A 27,309-nucleotide genomic window follows, 5' to 3' on the forward strand; every position below is an offset into this window, starting at 1 on the left:
TAAAATTCTGTGATAACATTTGCGATAGTCTGAATATTTGTGTCCCCCCACAATTCATATGTTGAAATCCTAATGCCCTAATGGTATTACAAGGTGGGGCCTTTGGGAGGGGCTCAGGTCCTGAGTGTGAAGTCCTCATGAATGGGATTAGTGCCTTTATAAAAGACGCCCCAGAGAGTGTGCTAGCCTCCTTCCACCATGTGAGGATACAATGAGAAGCCTGCAACCTGGAAGAGAACCTTCAACTGACCATGCTGGCACCTTGATCTTAGACTTCCCAGCCCTGAGAACTGTAAGCAATAAATTTCTGCTGTTTATACGATAACCAGTCTGTGGTATTTTGTTATAGAAGCCTGAACAGATAAGACAGATTTATCACTTGGAAATTACTTGTTTATTTACTTGCTTATTGTCTATTTCCTCCCACTAGAATGTAAGCTCCATAAGAGCAGAGACTGGTCCATGTGGTATCCTCCATGCTTGTGGTTGGCATGTAATCAATGCTCCATTTTAAATGGTTGAATCAATAAGTTAAATAGTTGGCACTCATGGTTTGAGACACCTCAGGGACTCTGGAGCATCTCAGTATCATGCCATGTCTGAAATTCCCACTTAAGTAGTCAGTGAAGACACTGAGGGAACCTATTGAACTATTATATCGTGAAAATCTAGATAGAAGTGAGTTAACTAAGGAATTAGAGCAAGAAAGAAATAAATTTTAACCGAAGTTGTGGGCCAGGTAAGATCAGAATCATGCAGTAGATTTTAATTAATTGCAAGTGAGTATATGGCAGAACTTAGCAGTAGTGTGGGAAGCCTTACCTGAGTTTTAGAGATCGTGGCCAAGAGCATTCTTAAGATAGAGTATAGGGGAGAAATCAGAATCAAAACCAAAGCAGGCGGAGTATTACCGTGTCTATCACAATGCTCTGAGTGGAGAAATGGGGACTCTCTAATTTGCCACTAGCAAGAATATGGAAGGGGGCAGGGTTGAGGGGTGGAACAATCTCTGTCCCTTCTTGTAATTCTCTGTGTCATGGTTCAGTAGCTGCCAGAGCTATACTTGACTGCAGACACCAATGCTACAAGAGACTGCGGGTCCTGGACACAGTCTAGTTTTAGCCAAAACTCTGGTTTGTTACCTTGGGCACTTTCTAGAGTTCTCCCCCTCAGATTTTAAAATTTTATTCTAAATCCTTAAAGATAGCCAGAAACATCTCACATGTCACCCAAGCCGGCCTTTTGATGAAACAGATCTCTTGAGCTGAAGAACCGCCTGGACTCACTGCAACTGTTTTATTTTCCTCAACTGGACTAAAGCCCTCCAGGACCTTGCCAAAGGAGTAGATATGGTTCTGAAATCTGAATCCAAGGGATTAGACTGAAATTTGCTTGACCTGAGGTAAAAGGAAGTTGAATGGCATTTGTAAAATAAAAGCAATACTTATGCTTACTTCATAGGGTTATTATTAGGATCAAATATGTTAATACATGCCAAGTGTCTGAGAGAGAGAAGGGAGGAGGGAGAGGGAGGGAAGGAAATACAGAGAAATTAAAATGTTAGTGACTATTCAACTCTCTTCTCAGATTTGGGGCTGAGGCTAGACTTAAGCTAGTGCTCTTTGTCCTCTGTCCTTGTTGTGTTTTATATCACAAAAATGTGTAGGCACAAAAATACTGATAGGCCCAGGCTTCACCCGTTCTCCATTGTATTTTTCTGAGAAACCTATATGACAAGGCAGTACTTCAGTTAATCACTGTTGGCAAAGTTAGAAGATAATATACATTAACCAGGAGATAAAAGACTCCCATAAATAATACAAATTTACCTCTAATTTAGGTAAACTATTAGTCTCTTAGTTTAGAAGATTTCTTATTCTAACTTCTTAGGTCCCGCGATGTGGAAAGTTAGTAAACATAAATACAGCATTTCCATTTTCCTGATCAAAACTGAGTAATACGTCAAAACATAAATCATAATTGCCGTGCTAACATCTCTAATCATTTGGAGTAAATGCACAAAAAACAATAGTTGAGCGAAGAATTAAGAAAAGAGGTAACCATTCTGTTAAAGATATCTAAACCAAAAACAGGCAGATGGCTTAGGGGTAAGAGCACTGTAGTGGGGTCCAACTAAACGTATACTTGGAAGATATTTGGACTGAGCTTTAATTCCTTTTTTTCAAGTGAGGATGATTCTAATAGCAAAGTATGAGGTTAATTATACAAGCAGAAAGATGTCCATCATCTACATACTGTACTAGACAATCAAGATACTCAGTCTCCACTTGATACTGACTCAACACAAGGTTGACATAAGGGAAGCCGTATTGTAGAAAAGAAACCACATTATAACTTTGAATGACCTCTGATTAACTAGCCCAGATGGAAATGCACCCTCCAGGAGATCTACCCACTCTGTAGATTTTATACCCCTGCTTGTGTATGTACCTCCCAGCTGTGATAAGATGATAACTTTGTTCTTTTGAGTTCCTTAGGAATGTGATGAGCACCGGCCAGAGAGTTATGCTGGTATCATCAATGACAACTGAAAGATCTGGTGTGGTGACTCCCAGTCTGTAACACCAGAGGGTCAACATTCCTAACCCCCAACCCCTATAACCCAGTGGCCTATATAACTGCTTCAAGATTCTGTGCCCTCATTAAGATGGTTTTTTAGGAAACTAGTCTCTCCATCTTCTGATTTGCTAGTTTATTGCTTAATAAAATGCCCTTTCTCTGCCACCATCTTGCATCTTGGCGATTGGCTTTTGTCTTGCGGCAAGCAGATTGTGCCCTTTGTGTGGTAACACTTTCTCAGAAAATGTCCTGTGTTTGTTTCATATTTTCATCTCCATAAGGTAGTGACTTGTCCACTAGAGGGCATTGTAAAGATCAAGAGATTCAGAATTAGCTAGAACTGGGTTTTCTAGCTTTGGGATGGTGAGCAAGTTATTTAATTTTTTCTAATGCCTATTTCTTCATTTGAAAAATGAGGATCATAATTCTTACTGAAACATGTAAATGCCGTAACTAATTGTTTACTGAAAATCCTTCAATGACTTCATAATTAGTTGTTGATTGTCTGATTTTAGAGATTTGGTTGAAATTGCTTTCCTATAAATATTGTCTCTTAACGACATTTTAATGAAAGGCTTGCTGTACTCATGTTAACATTTAAAATATAACAAATATTGCACATTTGGTTAAAGCAGTTTAGGCCATCAATAAATATTACTTATATCTTGGATTTTTAGAGCTGTAGCTCTTGAATGTAGCTATTTGCATGCTAAAAGAAAACAAGCCATACACAACTGAATAAAAACAATATTTTTTGTCAAAGCCATAAACATTCATTATGAAGCTAACGTACTAATTAGATGCAACCTTAGGAGACTCACTGCCCTATAATTATGTTGACAAGTGAGCACGTGCCTTTGAAGTTTCTTTTAACTCTTTGAAGTTATCTTGTTATCTGTCTGTTCTATTTTTTGTTTTTGTTTTTGTTTTGTTTTGTTTTTTAGCAAAAGAGTAGGTTTTATAAAGATCTTGTCCTCATCCCCCAATCTCATATTTGGTCCATCCCCCAACCTCATACTTGGTCCATCCATCCCCCAACCTCATACTTGGTCCAAACTCTTCAAAAATTCTAAAGTGGAACAGCATCCAATCCAAATGAATATTCCTGGATATTTTCACAGCTGATTTATCCATCCTCTCAGAGTTTCTTCCTTTCCCGTGCCATCTCCCCACTGGTGAGTCTCAGGGACACTCCCATCTTGTCATAAACTAGCCAGCTACTTAGTGGCCTAGCACTCTAGTGCTGAGTTCCTGTTTCTCTTGTCTCAGGTGAGAATCATAGGGCACTCCTGTTTTCCTCTGTTCTTGGTGAGGACAAAAACACAACTGCCTGCTCTTCTCATCTACAAGGGTAAATGTGCTCAGATTTTTATGGAGTAGTGTAGAGGGGCAGAGATAAGTATGCATAGTAATGCATCTCTATAATGGCATTAGAGGGTTGACTTTGTAGTTAATTTTTCTTTTTGGATAGCATCTGTCACACGTTTTGGTACGTTTATGTGATGTGCTAGATGTATTGTTTATTTAACTAACAACAACAATAACGGTTATTAATGATTACTCATATCTTGTAGATGTAATTAACATGCTAATAGACAAAGTAAGTTTGATACTGAGAGATAATCTTGCTAACTGTTGCTTCTTTGATTTTTGGTGACTGCCCTCCCTTTTCTTTTGTGAAATAGAAGCAGAACCAGCCTGTTTGGCCAAACTAATATATAACCACCAAACATTGTAAAAATTTCTGGATTCTATATTAATAATTTGTTTTGCTACTATCTGTTTTAAATGTCACTTACTTATATGCCACTTGCTTATTCCACTAATTCAATTTACAAGACTGAAAACTGTCTAGATAAGTCACATTTGACAAGTCAGAAAAATATTTTCATCAGGCTGAGGGAAGACAGTTTGGGGTCTGAGCTTGAATAGAGTGTTTTCTCAGTGGACTCCTCTGCAGAGATGTAAAGAGGCAGCCAAATCCATGCAGCGCACATTTAAGGCTTGAGTCAGCCTGATCTGCTGATAGAGTCATGATCCATGAAGACTTTCTCAAGCAGGTTCCCTCTCAGAGCACATTGTATGGCTAATGGATGCCATTGCTAAGGCACCATCATCAGACCTGGCTCCACTGCGGTATGAATTTGCTGAGTGATTCATTTCCACCAAAACAGTGCCTTAACGGCTTACATATTTAGATTAAAAAAAAATTGTTTTTTGTATTTCCTAGGGAAGGTGTTTTGTTTTTGGTGAGGAAGATTGGCCTTAAGCTAACATCTGTGCCAATCTTCCTCTATTTTTTGTATGTGGGTTGCCACCACAGCATGGCTTGATGAGTGGTATAGGTCTGCACCCAGGATCCGAACCCACAAACCTGGGCTGCTGAAGTGGAGCTTGCTAAAGGCCAGCCCCTCCTAGGGAAGCTTTAATGCTAGCAGTTCTATGAATCATTATGTGGTCTTGGGCTTTGCCTTCTTTTTTCATGTTTTTCCCGGCCTTTCATACAGAAGAGGGTAGAGGCAGCGATAATATTATTAATAATAATATCAACAGGAAGAACTTACATTTATTTGGTATTTACAATGTTCCAAATGTAAGGGAGGGAAAAGAACTTTCTCTTACCTCTTAGGTTCTGTGGCTGAGGCCTATGAATTGAACTGACAAAAGATAGATTAACAGGAGAAAAACATACAAAGTTTATTTAATATTTTTACATGCACATGGGAACCTTCGTAGGAAAAATGAAGACCTAAAGAAGCGGTTAGGAACAAAGAATGATAAATTGTGGAGGAGTGACAAAACAAAGGAAAAGGGATTTAAGCTTCTAGGGGCAGTGAACTGTGGGAAAATGACTAGGAAATATATGAGGGAAACCAATGGAAGATAAGGATTATTTTAGTAGGCTTGTTTGTAGGGATGCATTTTGGTGTCAACTCCGTCTCTGGTGATAAGATGTTCTCCTATTCCTGGCACAGGGAATACACCATTCGAGTGGGATGTCTTGCTTCAGGAAGAAAGGAGGAGGCCAGAGAGCCCTTCCTTCATTTGCATCACAACCAATTAAATCAATTTTATGGCCCACTAATAGTTTGTGACCTGTAATTTGGAAAAAAAATGCTAGGAATAGCCTACCCAACATCACTGCTTGAATAATCTTGTTCACAATTACCCTTTCATTTGTGCCTAAAATGCATAGAACTACTAGGTGATACTTGGTTTTTCTCTGAAATGCTCTTTGAAATTAGATTTGGCCAGACAGGATGTCGGTGTGAAGGGGCTAGCTGAGCTCTCCCATGGAAGGGTTGACTGAGCTCTCCTATTTCCTTTACCTAGGAGCATGTGAGCTCCGTTGAGGCAAAATATCAGCAGCCTCCCAATATAAAGGGAGCCATAAAGGGACATTTTAATTGTAAATACAACTTTTACTGAGTTTCTGCCATTTGAAGTGAATTTTGCCAGGTATGACTCTTTCTCTTCCCATCTCTCCTTTTTCATTGACCACATTCTTTAAAGTAGACTTAGATTACTGCTATTATCCCCAAACTTCTCTGTACTGTCAGTATCCGTAGTAAATATTTCTTTGGTGTTCTTGGCCTAGGAATTCACAACCCCTAAATTGTTATAGAGATACCCCTAACTGAATTACATATCTTGGCTTTTATGGCTCTTATAGGTCAAAAACAATTCTTTCCACACCTTAATACAGCTGTCTTTCTTATAGTTTGGAGTAAATGCAAACGAACCAAAATAAGTAAGATTTAGTAATATAGATAGTCCAGGGAAAATAACACTGCACTTCAGATTTACAGAGCTTCTTGTAAAAAATACTTCATAGATATCATTTCACACATCCTCCTAGCATCCCTGGGAGTTAGATTGATCTAGGTATTACCAATATATTTTTAAAGAGTTCAGATACCTGAAGATTGAATAATTTGAATCCTCCAGCTGTTGCATAATAGAGCTAAAAATGGAAATAAAGCTTCTGTCCTTGGGCCAGCACAGTGGCGTAGTGGTTAAGTTCTCATGCTCCGCTTCGGCGGCCCAGGGTTTGCAGGTTCGGATCCCTGGTGTGGATCTACACACCGCTTATCAAGTCATGCTGTGGCAGGTGTCCCACATATAAAGTAGAGGAAGATGGGCTCAGATGTTAGCCCCCAGGGCCAACCTTCCTCAACAAAAAGAGGACTGGCAACGTGTGTTAGCTCAGGGCTAATCTTCCTTACTAAAAAAAAAAAAAGATTCTATCCTTTTCTGGATGTGGGCTCCTTAATCCCTTTAGCTATGAGATGGAAGACTCAGTTAAGACAGAAAGAAAAAGGTTAAAAGTGAATCTAAGAAGACGAGAGAAAAAGACATTGTAAAGGGAGACACCAATAAACATTTCTAGTGCTGCTGTGTGGTGCAAGTTTTTTAATCTTGGACTATACTACACCATTAGCTAGAGAGAATGGTGACATTTGGAGGCAGTTCTGAGAGAATTAGATTGGACTAGAATTAGTGATCTTTAAAGTCCCTGCTAATTGTAACCTCTAAAATACATCTTGCTTTCCATAAAATAAGGTAAGGTCAAAAACAGCTATTGTTACTTATGGTTGATACTTGTTACCTCTTCAACTCTTTATCTTGTTAATGTTTGAGATATGATAAGATGTGAGTTGGAGCCATGAGATGGAAGACTCCGTTAAGATATACAGAAAAAGGTTAAAAGTGAATTTAAGAAGATGAGAGGAAAAGACATTGTAAAGGGAGACACCAATAAATGTTTCCTGTGCTGCTGTGTGGCACAAGTATTCTAATCTTGGACCATATTACACCATTAGCTAGACAGAATGGTGGCAGTTGGAGGCAGTTGAAAGAATGACATTAGATTAGAATTAGTGATCTTTAAAGTCCCTGCTAATTGTAACCTCTAAGATACACCTTACTTTCCATATAAAGAGGTAAGGTCAGAAGTAGCTATTGTTACTTATGGTTGATACTTGTTACCTCTTCAACTCTTTATCTTGTTAATGTTTAAGATATGATAAATTGGATTTTATCCAATACATGAACTTGTGCTTTGGGAGAATGGTAGGAGATTAAAAGTAATTTAGTGAAACTGGAGAAAAGAAAACAATAATTTGATCAAAGAATTAACTGATGGATAGACAGATTCACTCATTCACCCACTGAATTAAGTACCTTATGAACCTCCTACTATGTATTAGGCACAGTACTGGGAACTGGGGACAAAATTGTGAGCTTACAGTCTAGTGAGGGAGACAGACTGTCAAATTTGAACACAAACTGTGAGTCACACTCAGAAATAAGTACAACTTTTATGAGAGCCTTGATATATTTAAAATAGCCTTGGTGGCAGTCAGAGATTAACACTTCAATAGTTAGATCTGTTTGGAAAGGCTGCACAGTGGGAGCAGTCACGGAGAGATACATCTCTAGACTCAGAACAGGGACTAAAAAAGATCTAGGGCAGAGAAATTTATACCAGAGGTGCAAGGCAAGATCCCAGTGGAATGATAAGAACCTATAACCACAAAACTCCTCTTCCTCAAAGGAATAGGAATTTTCATGCAGATAATGAAAGATTTGGCTGCAAAGGTGGCCTAGACTGAGTTGCCACACATTCCTTAGAAGTGGAGAAAGAGATGAACATGCTGGGAAGACATTTGGTTGCTTAAGACTTCAGCCATAGTTTTGCTTTCACAAAATGTGCGTTCTTAAGGTAGACAGCAGAACACGGCTTTTTAGGAAGATAAATATTAAACACTTAAAACTGACAAGATTTTTGAACCAGTCCTTTATCTTAAGGAAAGATTCCGTCTGCATCCTAAGTGCTCCATTTAGAGGCCTGGTATCTCCAGATACCTCAGTTAGATAAGAGAAAAAATACCTTTTGCATTGTCTTTTGAAACTGAGCTCATACCTTTTTCTTTTAAGTAGCATTTATCTTTAGCATTATTAATGTACTTAGTTACATTTGATGCGATTGGATCCCTATTGCCTTTAAACAAAGGAAATTTACGAACAGATAGGTGTTTTCTGTTCATGTTAGACTATGGTGGCCGTTTGGATCTTTGATATAATCCCATATGTAGAAGATTTAGTAACTATGACTTTGACAATTCAGAGAAATAAAAACCAAAAGTCATTTGACTGGTCAAGGGAAGAGAAACATCGCTTATCTCTAATAGAAGACCAATTGCAAACTCATAGCCCATGTTATAGCTATTACACTTTTATGAACTTAATTATGCAAGGCACCAGTGATAACAGAGGCCTTCGTTATTCTTCTTAAACTTTGACTTGATTGGTACTAAGCCCTTCTGCCTATTTGTGCTAGGCAGCTGAGCCACTGCCATCACAGAACTAGGATTGGTCCCAGGTTTATGATGGTGGGATGTTGGGTTGACTGCAAGTCAGGCATCACTGAGCTCAGCCCGGGGTTTGACCAGTGGCATTGCAGAGAGCATCCCTAGTGAAGCTATTGCGTTTTCAATTAGCCTCTAGAATTCAGAGACTCATTAAGACTTTATTCAAGTATTCAATTACTCAGTTTCAGTCATATCTGGGTGTGTCAGTGCTTTATGCTTGGCTATAGAAGACACACATCTTCTGAGTAATGTTTGAACTTTGTGGCTTCTGGATGCTACACTTCGTTTTTTGTTTGAACATCTTCATTTGGAAGTGTCACCATGGTCCATGATTTTGAGTTTACTGTAATTCAAAGTACATCAAGTTCATTTATTTGATTCACTAATTAATTTATTTAGATGCAGAAGAGGGAGGACTGACAAAGATTCTCTGCTTGACCACACTAATCAGGCTCATTGGGCTCTCTTTTTGACTAGGCCTCAACCCCTGGGCTTCTGAGTCCATCTTTGTGGAGTCCATTTCTAGCAAGAATCCTGCTGAGTCAGTTTAGCAAGAATCTCCCATCCTCCACATCTGATCAGCTGGGATATCTAATCAGGTTCCTCATTTTCCACCATCCCCCAGGTGATGCCTGATCACCCTGGTTCGCCTTCAGCAAGAATTCTGTTAGGTCAGTTTAGCCAGAATCTCCCCCTAGTAATTTTTTTGTTGCTCTTAGTAATTTTCCATCCACTGACCCCCCCCTACTCTGCCCCTTGGCTATAAATTCCCACGTTTCCTTATTGTATTCGGAATTGAGTCCAATTCTGAGCTGAGGTCTCTTTTCCTCTATTGCAATATTTTTTCTTCATAAAGTTTTTTTTTACTACTGTCCAGCTCTGTTTTTTCTTTGACGGCTCTGTGGCTTCTGGATGGTGCGTTTCGGTGTTTGTTTGAACATCTTCATTTTAAAGTATCGCCACTGGCCACAATTTTGGGTTTACTGAAATTCAAAGTATATAAAAGTCATTCATTTAATTAACTAATAAACTCCTTTAGCATGTATCTATTGAGTAGCAACTAAGTGGCTCAGAAATTTGAACAATAACCTAATCCTACAATTAAAGATATATTATGTATGTTCTTTAATTAGGCCGCTGGGGTCTACAAAGATATATCAGACACGGAATGTTATTATAGGCACATTCATATTCTCTCCAAAGGAATATTCTTCCAATAATAAGATGAATTACTTTCTTATTTTCAATGAAACACTCTTAGTATTGACCTATCATTCATTTCCAAAAGCTGAAATATTAATCTTTTATAACATATTGATATAACTTGCTTAAGGATTCAACATTTAGAATTCGTATTTAATCAGACTGTGTTTTTCTAGCTTTTCAGATATATTACTTCTTAATTATATTATGGCACAACAGTATAAACTTTTATTGCATAAAATAAGCACGTATAAATTAACTCTCAAACCATAGAAATCATCCCTGAAAGGATAGTCTTAATATCTCTACATTCTACTAAGGCAATTAAATAAAATTTGATTTTGGGAACTGCTTTTGAGAGATTTTATTATTTATTTGGCTCTTCTTTTTCTCCTCTCCCCTCTCTTTTCCCACCTTAGGGAAGGGAGCAGGATTCAGAAAAGCAGTATTTTTCCTATAACTGACAAATGTTGAACATGGCTTTCTTTATCATTTTGAAAACATTAATTCTAACTTTTATTAATTTTGTGAGGAGAAATTACTTTAACTTTTACAAAAATGCTGTGCTTCCTTGAAACAAGTGCCTTAAAGTTCATTCTTCATCTAGATGACCCTACAGAAATCTGTCATTAATTTAACAAAATACTTAACAATCAAAGCAAATGCAATGAGAGCTTGTTTTACCACTGGGTTCTTAAACTCATTTCAAATGCTAATAAAAAATTTATAGCATTCTTATGTAATTTACCATCCTTGCTAATCTTTTCTGCTACAAGGCACTTACATTTGCCGCCATTCAAACACACACACACACACACACACACACACACACGCAAGCACGCACGCACGCACGCACGCACACTCACAGGACCCTCTTGCCCCATCACACAATTCCAACTCAAAAGAAAAGTCTTTCTTTAATTGACCGGGCAAAAGTTTGCCTTTTCTCACCAAACGGGTTAAACCCTGCAGAGCTATCAGATTATCTGGAGCAATTTCTGACCTGCTGACATCTTAGAAGAAAACTTTAAAATTTTTACTTCAAAAGTAAGTTATCTTGTTTTTTCTACTGCATAGCCTGATAGGGGAAATCAGATATGGCTTTCTGTGAAAAAGGACTAGAAGTTCCACAATGTGCCATGTGTTTAAGGTTACCTCTTTAGCTTTGGGAGTAGTTTGTCTGGCATTTGATCGTGCTTGGTAGTGGACACACAGATTAAGGATTAGCAATTTCTTTAGCCTTAAGGGTCTCCAGCTTGTACAACATTTATCTGGGGAAGACACTGACAAAGTTAACACAAACGGAAGAGAAGAAACCCGGGGAGGGGAATAATAATGATAATAATAATAAAGGAAGAGGGGAAGGAAAAAGGAGTTGAAGGAATGCCACCAAAAATGGTATTAACTTCTGTTGTTAAATTAAATTTATCATATCTATTTCTTGCCAAGTTATTTATAAAATATCATAGCTTAACAAGAAATTTCCTAGAAAAAACATCTTGCTTGACGGCTCCTTTCTTTCCTAAAAACATATATAAATTTTAAGAGAAGAAACTTGCACCTGGATTCTTCTGCTTTGGGGAAATTATGCTGATCTCTTATTTTAAAAGTTTGCTCAGAACTCAGCTTGGATTCGCTGTAACCTGTAACTGGAGGTGGAAGTCAGACTTGGGATTGAAGTTATAAACCAAGTACTTTGAAAATGATACATACGCTACCTAAGATGATTAGTATATGAGGGCTACAGGGCAATAAATCTGGGGCCTGTTGCTCACTTGGAATTTTGCTTTTTACTTTTCATGTTAAAGAATAATTCCCGAAGTATCTATGGAGGTAATTTAGACACATTGAAATTACCTTCAGTATCCTGAGGCTTCCTGAAGCTACAGGCTATTTGTTCATGTTGTAACAATGTCTTTAACATGTTTACTTGTCCTGAGGACTGTACAGTAGTGGAGCCCGAGGAGATGCTGTGGGAATGACATCTTCAACTTAGGACTCTCTCCTTCGCCCTTCCCCCTCCCTTCAGTAAAGTTGTGTTCTGGTCACATTTAAATTAACTTTCACCAAAGTTATAATCTTGGCTTTATCAATATTTGTTCATATTTCTGAATTTTCACCTTTATATTTGTAATAATAGTTTATATTCAAAGTCTATAACAATTTTAAGGGTAAGAGGATTATATCTCAATTCAATTGAGATGATATATACAAAGACTCTTCACAGGAAATAGGAAAACCAAAAGAGTAGATTCTGGAGATAGTCCTATGACTGACTTCTTTATCTGTTAATTATCATTTTCTAGAAATAAAGCATTTGTTCTGGAAATAAAGCATTTGTTGTGGAAAAAAATATGGAAGAAGAAAGCCAAGAAACTTAGCTCTTTTGTTTAGCTTTTTCTGTCCATGACTCTCTTCTCCTTACCTCAAAAATCTCAATCGCCACTCCTCTTCCAAAAAATAAAACAGGAACCCCTTGAATGAGCATCCTAGTCAATAGGAAGTTAGGAGGTAGATGGTCATTTTCCTTTCCCCACTGAAGAGAAGCTGAGCTTCAAATCACAGATTTGAAGCAAACAAATTTCTAGCATTAAATTTGATTTTGCTACCATTTTTAATTTGAGAAACTGAATGGTAGTTGACTGAATGAAAATTAGAAGATCAAAATATATAATGGACCCTCAGAAAATAGGAATATTTTCTCATATTTCTAGATTTCCTTCAATTCCTTAAGCATGCGCTCAACATGTTTTTTTTTCTGGTGAGGAAGATTCACTCTGAGCTAACATCTGTTGCCAATCTTCCTCTATTTTGTATGAGGGTCACTGCCACAGCATGGCTTGACATGTGGAGTAGGTCCACCCTGGGATCTGAACACATGAACCTGGGCCTCCGAAGCAGAGCACATCAGACTTAACCACTACGCCCTGGGGCCAGCCCTGATTAACATGTTTTTGTATATCTCAAAAACTGCCTGTCTTTGGTAGCACCAAGGCAAGGATCCAGCTGATCCCTAATAAAGGGGTTCAGAACAGGCCCCCTTAAGATGTGCCACTTTGGCATGTGGAATATTTTGAGCTAAAGGCAATCAAGACTAATCCTCAAACAAGGGATTCCTGGCTCAAAGGATTTAGCTAGCATATGTTCTGTTGATAAAATTCCTTTATAACAAGAATAATAGTTTAATTTAAATAGGATTTTGGATATATTCAGATCTTGAGATTTTAGATCTATTTTGAGACAAAAGGATTTTTTTTAAGGGCTGTTAATGACTTGCCAATGCTCTAGGCAGACATCAAAATCTACAGGCTTCTTGCCTTGCCACTACTGAAGACAAGTTGGGTGAACTATAAAAGGATTTCTAGTAAATATCATTGTTAGGGCTTGGGGGATTTCAAAAACTTAGCAGGAGTGCTTTAAGAAGCAGTTATCCAGACAATGGGCAAGGAGGACACTTGAAAAGCAACCTTAATGGGTATAATTGAGTACAGACTTTACACATGCTAGTGGAGAGATAAGGTCAGATGTTACTTATCTGGAGTTCAGTCAGATAAGATTTTCTAAGGAGATGAAGTTCTTGTGTAAAGTTCTCTATTAGATGCTCTAAATAAAAGGAAGATGCTATTTTACATGCTAACCTCTAGGTCTGCCCCCAATTTTGTGCCCTAAGGCTTTGTCCAAAGATGTACACTAAAGAAGAGATATTTTGTTTCACCAAAAAAATATGTGTGTGTGTGTATGTATATATATATATAATATATATATATAACAGCATCTTTTACATAATGGATTTACCTTTCCTTAGCAAATTCAATAAAATATGAATTCTATGAAATGTACTCAATGATTCTTTTATCTCGCTGATGTTCTTTGGTCCTATTGCTGTTCTTTATGTTTGAACAGAATTTTTAAAAAGAAATCATTACTTTTAGATTTAGATTTCTCTGGATATTTCTTATTTTCATTAATAAATCAAAATATTCTTAGATCATTTAGTAAATTAAACTCTGTACATTAGTATGCTTCTGAAGGAAAATAGTTTTAGAAAAAATTTAATTCTGTAATTATTTAACTGATTTATTGTGTTCTAGTTAGGAGTTGTACATTGAACTGAGAAAAAGTTTCACATGGAGAAAATAGGTCAAATGATAAAATAATTGAAATGGAGTTGAGAAACTGAGTCCCTCAAATTTAGATTTTTAGATATGTAAGAGACCTTAAGTTATGCATTCCAGAAACCTAATGCAAGAATCATATCTACAAGATTCTGACAAGTAAACGCAATTCATCATTTTTTTGAATTCCTCAAGAGGCTATTTATCTTGCAATATTTCACTGGTAGATGTCTTAAAACAAGAGGATTCTAGTGACTTTGCCACCATTTTCATTTTTGAAATTTTTTTACTCATACGAGGCACAGGCCTTACCAGACAGTTTTTTTTTTTTTTTGATTTTTTAAACTGCATTTAAAATTTGTAGAAATATGTAGAAAAGGGAGGTGGTGCCAATGCTTGAAGGTTGATTTAATTTCTTATTTGTTTTTAGATTTTATTATTTTAAGAAGTAAGATAAATTTTACTGGTCGTTAATATACATTTTGACACATATACACATGTATACATTTATAAAATGAATATGCTTTATCAGGTGTGCTCAAAAAAATTTGGAGATTAGTTAGAGATTAGTTAGGTTAGTGGTTTAGAGTGTAAACTTTGGAGTCAGAAATCTGAGTTCAGTAAGTATATACCAAAATGACAACATCTTTGATTGCTAAATGTTGGGGATTTGTGAACAAATGTGCTATAAAAGGTTTTCTTGTTCAGTGGAATTTTGTTGAAGCTACATCATCAAAACGGTACCTGTTGAGATAAGAAAGTTTTCTCCCATTGAGTGGGACATTAAAAACAAGTGAACTTTACCATATAAAATTCTGTAGCATAGGTAAGACTTTTCCTCTACCTTCTCTGGTTCTATGGCTGGGCTTGAAAATTAAACTGACCAAAGATGGATTAACAGGAGAAAAGCATAAAAAAATTTATTTTGTGTTAATATTTTTACATGGCATTGGAGCCTTTATAGAAAATAAGCGAAGACCCAAAGAAACAGATAGGCCTGAGAGCATATATACCATTTCAACAAAGAATGATAAGTTCCAGGAGCCACCCGGTGGCATAGTGGTTAAGTTCCTGCACTCTGCTTCGGCAGTCCGGCGTTCATGGGTTCGGATCTTGGGTGCAGACCTATGCAGCGCTCATTGCAAAAAGAGAAAGATTGGCAAAAGATGTTAGCTCAGGGCCAGTCTTCCTCACCAACAAAAAAAGAAAAAAAAATGATAAGTTCTGGAGGTGTGACAAGACAAAAGAAAAAGGTACTTGAGTATCATTCTCTGCCTGGAGCCACATCTCGTCTACTCAGGTGTCTTTGGTGTTGGCTCTCATGGTGTTTTAGGCATATCCTAAAACATTATTATTGTGCTCTTCAGTTCTGGCCATCCATGTCTGCATTTCTTATAACTGTTAACAAGTGTACACTGTCTTTCTTTTTTATTTTAAATTGCCAGTGCTTCCCAAGTACTTGACATACTGTAGAGGTTCAATGAATGTTGGGTGAGTGATTGACTGGCTTAAATATCTTTAGGCAATAAGACCCCAAGTGGATTGCGAGGTGCTTAGGGCAATTAACGTAATGGCCACCCTAAATATACTCTTTACTACTCAAGAAGCTCTGGGTTTATGCTAGTTCCTCTAACTAGGTCTCAGAAGTGAATGTTGAGAATCCGTAAAGTTGTACTAATGGTCGAAAAGGAATTTATTTAATTCTTTGACTTTAGTCGTAAACCTATGACCTGTGATTTCTGGATGTTGTCTTTGTACTTGAGATCTGAAAATGTTTCTGTCTCCTCTATTCTTTTTTTCCTCTCACTTGTATATTAACACTTACCCATCAGTCTCTCAGCTGTCTGTCTTTTTGCCTAGAGAAATTAAATTCCTCTACAACTCTTACCTCTGGGACTCAAACCTGCTTTCAATTTCAAGTTCAAGCAAGTCTTCCTGGCCTCGTGTCCTTTTCACTCTGTCCATGGCCTTGGCTCACACAGATACCAACTGTCTTGCATTGTGTGCAACGGTGATGTTTGAGGAGGTATGTTGACAAGCATTAGGTGGCCCATAGGTTGGAGGAATTTGCCTTTTCTCCTTAACTCTGGAGTCCCCAAGAAGGCTTTATTCCATAGAAAGAGTCTGGAAGATCTGGGTTCTGGTTCAGGCTCTGTCCCTGGTTTGATGTTCTCAGGTTTGGGTAAAAGAGTTATATTATAAAACCTACAAGTATACCAGTCTTTCTCTTGAAGTTAAAACTGATTTGAGGAAAGAAAAGAGACTTGTAGAAACCACAATCCTTTTTTTTACCCCTGGTGATTATAATGAGTTTCCTAAGGCTGCTGTAACATATTACCACAAACTTGCTGGTTTAAAACAACAGAAATTTATTTTCTCACAGTTCTGAAGGCTAGAAGTTCTAAACTAAGGTGTCGGCAGGGCCATGTTCCCTCTCAAGACTCCAGGGAAGAATCTTTCCTTGTGTTTTCCTAGCTTCTGTTGGCTTCTGGCAATCCTTAGCATTCGTTGGTTTGTGGCTGCATCACTTCAATTTCTGCCTCCATGGTCACATGGCCATCTTTCCTGCATCTCTGTGTCTTTGCATTCTCTCCTCTTCTTATAAGGATATTAGCCATTGGATTAGGGCCTACCCTAAATCTAGGATGTTTTCATCTCAATATCGTTGACTAATTATATTTGCGAAGACTCTATTTCCAAATAAGGTAATGTTCTGAGGTTCTGGGTGGAAATGAATTTCGAGGGAACACTATTGAACCCATTAGAGGGGCTATCCTTTAAATGTCAACAGCCTTATTACTTTTTAAATTATAAAATTTAAATTGACAGTTTTCAAGGATCAAAGTATCCATTCTTTTTTGAAGAGTTCTCTGGGTAAAGATCTTCCCAATAGGCTCTTTCTGCCCCATGTTTTTCTTATATAAAATGATCACGTGGAAATTAGATGTGAATGTTCATTTTTCCATAAGTTTAACCTTCTTCCCTGAGATACAGGGAAATCTAATCTTTTCTTTATTCCATTTACTTCTCCCACTCTCTGCCATTCAGTCATTGGTATCAGTAATTGGTAGTTGAAAAGAATTCATTTTTTCCTTCAATATTACTGTAGGTGAAGAGTTTCTAGGTCCTGAGTAAGGAAATTTATTAGGGCTTAAACTATGAAAATCTTTAGCTCCTTTACATGTTCTATACATTAGGGGAAAATCCATTATCTTCAAAGCATGAGACAGTAATGGTTCTTAAGAGTTTATTTTATTCTGTCTGTGGTGTTCTCCTCAGAATAATTGCTTTTTCTGCAATGGGAATGAATGGATAATTTGCTATGGTAAGGATATATGTTTCTGGGAAGAATGGTACAATTCTCATTATACCTTTGAATAGCAATATACTACTAATCTAATTAAAAAGAAAGGTTCTAGTTTCCTCCTGGTTATCACAGAACATCTAAATATGTCTTCCTGTAGGTAATTTTTGCAAATACCAGTGTTAAATAATACATAGCTTAATTTCTTATCCTTGGCTCAGACCATTTTATTGTACCACAAAATGTGCCATAACACTTCACTTCATGACAATCAGAATGACAACACAATCTCACTTATCAAAGACTATAAAATACCAAAATTCATATATTGCTTTTATTAAGCTAGGCCAGAACCAATCCTTTTAGTGGATGATATAAAGTAGTAAAATGTTTTATTACCTTTAAACATAACAGTAAATTACTTTAAGATATGGTGGAGCAATGTGCCAAAGAGCACTTAAACTTGACCTTCGGTAGGAGATTTTCGCTGATTCAATAGTTTCAAGCAAACTTTTGACTTATTACCTTAGGCAGAAGTGACTTTTACCTCTTCCTCTCCCTATTCTCCTTCAAAAAAAAAAAAAAAGATAAAACTTTACAATTCTATGAGAGATTGTTGTTTTCAATATTTGGCAGACCACTACAAAGAGATCTTTCAAGAAATAACAAACAAGAATGAGAAGTTTGAATTGAAATTTATTTTCTTTCAACAGGCTTTTGGTAAGGCATTGCTTGGTACAGCATTTTGCTCAATTGAGAAGGCCAAACAAAAAAATAGCTGCATTTACCTCTCTGCAGGCTCAGTAATGATTTGAGAAGACGAGATAAATGTTAGCTATTATAGAATTTGTATCATATATAAGAGGAAATAATTTTATTGATTCAAATGCAGGAGTAGGTCCTCCATCTTCAGAAATTGAACTAAACTGCCTGTACTTAAAGTTGAGAACTTGGTAAATCTTACAATCTCTGATACAGAAATGTAGTGTAACATTACGTTCTATATTTCTTTTTTTTTTCAGTTATAGATGAAGCAACTTGCAAAACATTCCTGAAATACAAAGCAAGAATAATAATATTTAAATATAAATTGCTATACCTCTTTATCCATCAAAGTGGCTTCATTCCACTCTCTCTTTTCTGTGCTTATATCTTGCATCAAGTATTGGATAAACCAAAGTGTGTAAGAAGAAATAAGTGATTTTCATAGTTATTATCTTTGCAATGGGAGTGCTAAGGTTCAAGCATAGCTTTGCTGGGCCCAGTGGAGCATGCCAGGCAGTGTTCATCTTCCTTTTAACTCCATGTTGCTTGACTCTGGATTTCAGAGCACCTCCCCTTATCCCAAATACTCCTTTCCTCTGGGCCTGGAATGCCCCAACTGAAACTTGTGCTGGAAAGTTTAATGTGTCGGTAGATCTGAGCCTCTTTTCTTTAGTAGGAAGCCCCCAAAGAAATGCCACAGGACAAAATATTACATTATTTTATGCTGATAGACTTGGCTACTATCCTCATATAAATACAAAGACAGGCACAAGTGTGAATGGAGGAATCCCTCAGTTGGGATCCTTAAAAAAGCATTTGGACAAAGTTAAGGGAGACATTGCTTATTACATGCCAACAGACAATGTGGGCTTGGCTGTCATTGACTGGGAAGAATGGAGGCCTACCTGGGTGAGAAACTGGAAATCTAAAGAAGTTTACAAGCGTCAGTCTATTTTGTTGGTTCAGCAGCAAAATTTACGACTTAACATCACAGAAGCCACCAACATAGCCAAAGAAGATTTCGAAAAGGCAGCAAAGAGTTTCATGCGAGAGACTTTAAAACTGGGAAAATCACTTAAGCCAAATCACTTATGGGGTTATTACCTTTTTCCTGATTGTTACAATCACCGTTATAAAAAACCCAATTACGATGGAAGTTGCTATGACATAGAAAAGAGCAGAAATGATGAGCTCAAATGGTTGTGGAAGGAAAGCACTGCCCTTTTTCCATCCATTTACTTGAATAGCCACTTAAAGTCTTCTCCACAAGCTGCACTCTTTGTCAGAAATCGTGTTCAGGAAGCCATTCGGATTTCTAAATTACCCAATGCTAAAAGTCCACTTCCAGTCTTCGTATATGCACGTCCAATTTTTTCTGATATGTCTTTGGAATACATTTCTCAGGTAAGTGAATCAAGATATGAAGCCTTTGAAATAGTATGCACAAATGGTGTTTAGTGGAATTTAACATCATTTTTGAAAGAAATGAAATTTAGTTTTTAATATCCTTCAGGAATATGCACACAGGTAATTCTGCATCACTATATGAATGCAAAAAAAGAATATATTTCATTTTTAACATAATCATATAATATCTTAGCAACCATGGAAAATTAGGCAGTATAGACAAAGTATTAACTCAGTTTCTTTTTTCTTCTTTCATGGGCCTGCTCTCTTGTCAATAGAAGTAATTAAAATAACAATAGAAAATCTATTTTTGTTATTGTAGGGCAGCAGCTGCATAAAAGATAGAATAAATAGTGGGGAAATATTTAAACTATTGTTGTTGGGTCAGTGTGCTTAGCTTGGGCGTTACTGTCCTATGTATAACATTTCATTGTATTCCTATCTGTTGACTCTTTCTATCATATTTGCAGGATGACCTTGTGAATACAATTGGTGAAAATATTGCTCTAGGTGTCTCTGGAACTATAATATGGGGAAGCCTCAATTTAAGCCTAAGTGAGGTAAGTTGAATCGATAAGAAATAGATGAGAACATGTCTACTTTTAATGTTTTTGAGGATTGTTGTGGTATTGAATAATAAAACAATTGCTGCGCTTGGCACAGAGTGATAGGTACTCGATTAATACTGGCTGAATCAAACTATCATTTGTGTGGTTATGTTATAAGGCAGAAAATATTGTACCTGTTTTCCAGTGAGAAAGCAGCAATTCAGCGAGATTAGTTGAAATTCTCTAGGCTACGTGGCTAGTAAATAGTAAAGACAGGATTATAATCTCAGTTTTCTGATACTGTATTTGGTGTTTTCTCTACTACATTGTGCTACGTCTCTTCTCAAAAGAGCTCCAACTAGTCAATGTGCATTCATTCATTCTTTCTTTCATTCAATTACTGTTTATTAAGCACTTATCTTATGTATTCATTTAGTCATTCAATGACTGTTTAGTGCAGGAGCCAGCAAACGATGGCCATGGCCAGATCTGACCTACTGCTTGTTTTTGTACAGCTCATGGTCTAAGAATGACTTTTTACATTTTTAAATGGATGAAAAAAACAAAAGAAGAATAGTATTTCATAACGTGAAAATTACGTAAAATTTAAATTTCAGTGTCTATCAGTAAAGTTTTATTGGAACATAGTCATACTCATTCGTTTAGATGTCTAAGGCTGCTTTTGCACTGTAAAGGAATAATTGAGTAGTTGCTGCAGAGACTGTATTATTCAAAACCCCAAAATATTTACTGACTGTTCCTTTGCAGAAAGTTTGCTGACCCTTGTTTATTGAACACCTATTATGATTAAGTGCCAGGTAGTTGTATAGTTGCTGGAAATGTACTATTGAATGAAGCAAAGTCCCTTCACCATTGAGCTACATTCTCATAAGTGGAAATACAACATAAACAGATATAATATGTCAGGTAGTGATAACTGCAATGAACAGCAATGAGGCAGTGTAGGCAGGATGGAGAGTGATGGAATGGTGTTATTTTACATGGGGTAGTCATAGAAGGCCTCTCTGATGAGGTGCTGTTAGAGCAGAGACCTGATGGAAATAAGGGACCAAATCTCTGGACACCTGGAGATGGTGCACGCAGTGGCCTTGATGCTGGAATGTGCTTTTCAAGAAAGAGCGAGAAATTTGACTGGAATGCAGTGGGCAAGGAAGATAGTGGTAAGAGGTGTGGTCAGTGAGATAGGAGAGGGTCAGACGGAGGGCTTCATAGTCCATGAGGGGGCTTTTACTCTGAGATGGAAAGCCACTAGAGGGTTTAAAGAGAAGAGTGGCAATTTCTGAGGAACATTTCAGAAGAATTACGTAGTTGAGTTGAGAATAGGTTGTAGAGAGACAAGAGTGGGGGAAGGGAGAGGAGGCCATTGATGGCTTGGACAACAGGTGCCAGCACATGTTTGGATTTTGCATATAATGCAACAGCAGAATTGAGAGGATTGGCTGAGGGATTAGGTGAGTATGTTGGATAAGAGAAGTGGTTAAAATAATTCCAAGGCTTTTGTCTCGAAGGAATTGCCTCTGAAAAGGGAAAGACTTTAGGAGGAGTGGTTTGATGGGGGCTGGGCAGGGAAGAAAACGGGGTCGGGGAGGGAGGGGCGTAGGCAATTGGGAGGTCATTTTGGAAAATGTTACTAATTGTTCAAAGCTTCCCTAAGGGAGGGGAAAAGAAGCCCTTCTTCTTCTTTCCACAGTTAGATTTAGTAGTGTCCATTTTAAGTAAAATTTTTAAATAAAACTTGTTTTATTAGGAAAAATGTTTGTTTCATTCTGTATAATATGAATTTTATTCCTTTTCTTCTAACACATTTTCTTTAGCTCCTTTCACTATTGTGATCTAATCCTTTTCTCTCTTCCTTTATTTTCATCCTTGTTTAATTCTCCGTGTCAGGTCTTTACCCCTCACCTCTTCAATCCTTTTCAAGAGTAAAGCTGTCACATGGGCACTACTGAATTGGAGGTGAGCTTTTCCTTCTCTGATGGATGTGGAAATAGTAGTGACGTATGCGCCACGGAGAATGTCTAATGAAGCTCATGGCCCGGAGATCTTATCCTAGGATCTATAGAGAAGAGACTTTATACTCTAAGATCAGAAGAGACTTTTGGATCTTTTTTCCTTCAGATAGACTAGCCATAGCCATGTTTTTACTTCATTTATAAAAGTACTTAACAGCGGTCACCCTTGTGAAATTCTTTCAAGGTAATCTGAGCCCTTCTACCTATTTAATTCTATTGTCTCTGGTTTGATCACTAATAAAGAGAAATAACACAAAATATGAGCTCAGAGAAAGGTATATGTTCCTTAGCAAAATCTTTCATAATGTCAGAATATTATTTAAAAATTATAATTCTCCTAAGTAGATTCTTAATTTTCATTAGTTGTTTTCTCAAATCTATAAACTCCTTTCTCAAGGTCTTATTAATTCTACGATAGAACCATTTATATGTTGTCCATATAATTCTTTTTTTTTTTTTTTTAAAGAACTGAGAACTCCACCCTTACTTTGATGAGGAATGAATCACGCATTTCCCAATTAGTAGGATAACATGACATACTATTTAATTGTCACACTTTTTTTTAATTGCATTTTAATCTTAGATTCACATTCTTCTACCATGACTTCAGTATTATTCATATAGGGACTGTCCATCAACTTTACTATGACTATTTTCTACTTAATGTCACTGCCTTGGAATTGTCCCCTGCGGCCTCTGTTCTATATATTTCTGCTACCTTTCCCAACTTATGAAGATTTTGAATGCTAGTTCTGTCATTCCTTCCCCTTTTTTTCTATGTTGTTTGTAATCAATAGAGTCACGATTACTTGCCATGTTTCCTCTGATTCATTGACAACTTGAGAAACTGGTAATTGTAGATTTACTTGCAATGACTGGAACTGACTTAAAACAATTGCTATCAAATGTAAGCAAATGATTTTGTTCCATTCCATTTTATTAGATCCAGGAGTGTGACAGAGCCAGCTCCTACTTGTCCCAGCTCATGAGACCTAATTGTTAAATATTCAGAAATTTTGTGAACTGGTTATTAAACACAGCCATTATTAAAAATTAAATTATGGGGCTGGCCTGGTGGCATAGCAGTTAAGTGCGCGAGCTCCACTGCTGCGGCCCGGGGTTTGTAGGTTCAGATCCTGGGCGCGCACTGACGCACCGCTTGGCAAGCCATGCTGTGGCGGTGTCCCATATAAAGTAGAGGAAGATGGGCATGGATGTTAGCCCAGGGCCAGTCTCCCTCAGCAAAAAGAGGAGGATTGGCATCGGATGTTAGCTCAGGGCTGATCTTCCTCACACACACACACAAAAATTAAATTATAAAAACTTAGAATAAAATAAATTTTGTTAAAAAATAGTAATAAATACTCAAAATGTATCACTTATTTACTTCATTTTACTATTATCCATACTCTTGAGGTCTTTTACATCTGTAGTATCTGTCTAAGTCGAAATATTATATAATGGTATGCTACTCCAAACCATGCTACCATACTGTGTAATAGTGGGGTACTTGATTCCCAGTTCTGCATAAGTGATGTCAGGTTGGTAGCTTAAAATTGGCCGTGGTAGGATTATTCACACCATGGATATTGACAAATGCTATACACCAGGCCTTATCTTTTAGAGAGCTAGTTTTAGATCTTTCCAAAGATCACATCTTGTGTAGGCTAATGATTCTCAAACCATTCTCATCCTTTTACTCTTCTTTTTGCCTAACCCCTGTCCCTGTGAACAACTGCAAGTCATCTGAACTTGTCATGAATTCTCATATATCCTTGGCACTGGGGATTCAGTGTTATAAAATATTGACAGAGTGCCGGCACTCATGGAGCTTATGTTAAAGTTGGAGGGATAGAAACAATACACAAACAAGAAAAATATTGTTTGTGATAAATACTATGCAGAGAATTAAAATACAGAACTATGAGACAATAGACAGGAAAAGTGTCTGAGGAGGGCATTGTCTAATTAAAGCTGTGATCTGAATGACAAGACAGAGTCAACTGTGTTAAAAATTAGTGGAAAGAGGATTCCAAGCAGAGAAAACAGTAAGTGCAGTTTAAAATAAACCAGCCACAGGGCTGGCTCCGTGGCTTAGTGGTTAAGCGCGTGCGCTCTGCTACTGGCGGCCCGGGTTAGGATCCCTGGCGCGCACCGACGCACTGCTTCTCCGGCCACGCTGAGGCCACGTCCCACATACAGTAACTAGAAGGATGTGCAACTATGACATACAACTATCTACTGGGGCTTTGGGGAAAAAAAAAAGGAGGAGGATTGGCAATAGATGTTAGCTCAGAGCTGGTCTTCCTCAGCAAAAAGAGGAGGATTAGCATGGATGCTAGCTCAGGGCTGATCTTCCTCACACAAAAAACATAAATAAATAAAATAAACCAGCTATGCTTGTGAAACAACTAGTATGTCTAAAGCAGAGTAGTGAGGCAGGATTGTACAAGAGGAAGAAAGGGTTATGCCACATCAAGCTGTATACAAGTCAAGAGAAGCTGAATTTTATTCTAACAACTATGCAAAGCTATTTGAGGGTTGAGAAGAGGTTTTCTATCACTGCCATAAAAGTTACAACAAACTTAGTGGTTTAAACAACAGAAATTTATTATCTTACCGTTCTGTAGGTCAGAAGCCCAACATGGGTTTCAATGGGCTAAACTCAAGGTGTCGGTAGGGTTACATTCCTTTCTAGGGGAGGATCCTCACTTGCTCATTTGGGTGGTTGGCAGAATTCATTTCCTTGTGGTTGTAGCAGCGAGATCTCTATTTTATGGCTGGCTGTGGCTAAGGGTCACTTCCAGCTTCTAGAGGCCACTACATTCTTTAGCTCAAGGCTCTCTCCTTTATCTTCAAAGCCAGTGATGATGGGTTGAGTCTCCCTTACCTTTGAATTTGTCCTCATTCTTCCATCTCATTTTTTTTTATCCCAGTTGGAAAAGTTTCTACATTTCTAAGAATTCATATGATTAGATTGAACCCCTACAGATAATTCAGCATAATCTTTCCATCTCAAGGTCCATACCCTTAATCATATCTGTAAAGTCCCTGTTGCCACGTAAGGTAACATAGTTATAGATTCCAGGGGATTAGGGTGTGGACATCCTTGGAAGGCCATTATTCTGCCTACCATCAATGGCATCATCTCAAGGAAGGTAACAGGAAATAGATTCAAGTGGAAGCTGCCAAGATTCCTCAACTTGCCTGTTGACCTACCACCATCACTTCCTTTGGTCAGCTGAAGGACTAGCACAGCCAGCTCACTCAATGGAACTGCTGATCATGAAAGAAAGTGACTATCTTTTATGTTTTTAAAAGGACAATGTCCCAGTTTTAGAATGCACCAGTCTCAAGATTAATCATTTTAGTTACTCGTCGCTCGTACTCTGACAAATAAGCTTATTGGTAAAAGAGTTGTCATAATTCACCTACGCCTTGAACTGTACAGAAATATAAAGTATACTCAGTTGAACCTGTTTAGTTGCTTGAGCTGGCAATTTAGAAACCACTCTTTCCAATGCTGTTTAAACTTGTCTGACAAATGTGATACTTACTGCATTTATTTAGAATTTCTTGAGGGCTAACTGATGATACACCGGGCCCTGGGCTAAGCGCTTGTACATACCTAGTATCTTTTCATCTTCACAACAACCCTATGAGGTAGGTGCTATAATTGTCTTTATTTTACAGGTGATGGAGCTGAAGCATAGCCAGGTTAATTAACTTGCTCAAGGTCACCTAGATAGGAAACAAAACTTAGAAAGCTGGAGAGATTCCCCAGTTCACACAGCTAGTCATTGATGGAACTGGAACTCCAGTCAGGGCAGATGGACCCCAGAGCCCATGCTGTAACTGTTATACCATCCTTCACCCCTCTCCATTAGTTTATGGATTACTGAGGAAGACCAAAGCTAGGGTCTGTTAAGCTTCAACTGTTCAATTATTCAGTGGCATGAAAAGGTATGTGAAACTTATTTATAAATGTTACAAAAACAGTTGGAATAATCTCGCTTGTTAAGATAAAAAAGATAAAATATTTCCTACCTCTTATTGGGTCTATTTTTTCGTGTTTCCTTAGAAATGGCTTATCATAGTGAATTAATTCACATGTAAACTAACTTGCACATTGATATTCTGACCTTCTTTATAATTTTACAGCAATCTTGCACAAACCTAGGCAATTACGTGAAGACAACACTGAATCCTTACATAATCAACGTCACCCTAGCAGCCAAAATGTGTAGCCAAGTGCTTTGCCAGGAGCAAGGAGTGTGTATAAGGAAACACTGGAATTCAAGTGACTATCTTCATCTGAACCCAAAGAATTTTGCTATTCAAATTGGGAAAAATGGAAAATACACAGTACATGGGAAACCCACACTCAAAGACCTGCAGCAATTTTCCAAAAAATTTTGCTGCAGCTGTTATGCCAACGTCCGTTGTAAAGAGAGAGTTAATATGAAAAACATTGCTTCTGTCAATGTATGTATTACTAAAGATGTTTGTATAGATGGCTTTTTAAACTCACAACGCAGTGGTCATCCTTCTCACTTTGATAGAGATAGACCTTCTATCGCCTTTCTCAGTATCTCAACCTCCTCACCACCTGCCACAGCGTCTCCATGTGTACCTGAGGAAGATCTCGGTGCATGTCCTGACGCCAAGTGTTCAGTGCCAGCCCAAAAGGGCTGTCAGAGTGTTAACCGGAAAAACACCTCTGGTGGTACAGATATTCAAAACAAGGAAATTGATACAACCCCTTCGAGTACAAGTGCAGTGCTTATTAAGTTTCCTGTCTACATACTTTATGTTTTGATATCTTTTACATTTTTATATTTAATAACTTAGCTAGCTTAAATTATTTTTTTACACAAGTGATCATACCTATACACTGGAAGTTTTATATTTGAAATGTAAATCAAAACTGTAGCCAAGAAAGTACCTTGATTTTTTTGAGCAAAAATTGCTTTTTCATGA

The 27,309-nt window shown here is 37.4% G+C and overlaps 1 protein-coding gene across 1 annotated transcript; it reads left to right on the forward strand.

Annotated features, from left to right (window-relative positions):
- The first annotated feature begins 242 nt into the window (after positions 1–242).
- On the forward strand, positions 243–27,180 carry SPAM1 (sperm adhesion molecule 1). Its single transcript, XM_058529214.1, has 4 exons — positions 243–292; positions 18,599–19,745; positions 20,219–20,308; positions 26,491–27,180. The coding sequence occupies exons 2-4, from the start codon at positions 18,801–18,803 to the stop codon at positions 27,178–27,180; spliced, it is 1,725 nt and encodes a 574-aa protein (XP_058385197.1). The 5' UTR covers positions 243–292; positions 18,599–18,800.
- Positions 27,181–27,309: the final 129 nt, after the last annotated feature.

The sequence above is a fragment of the Diceros bicornis genome, chromosome 3 (assembly GCF_020826845.1).
Source record: "Diceros bicornis minor isolate mBicDic1 chromosome 3, mDicBic1.mat.cur, whole genome shotgun sequence".
NCBI lineage: Eukaryota > Metazoa > Chordata > Mammalia > Perissodactyla > Rhinocerotidae > Diceros > Diceros bicornis.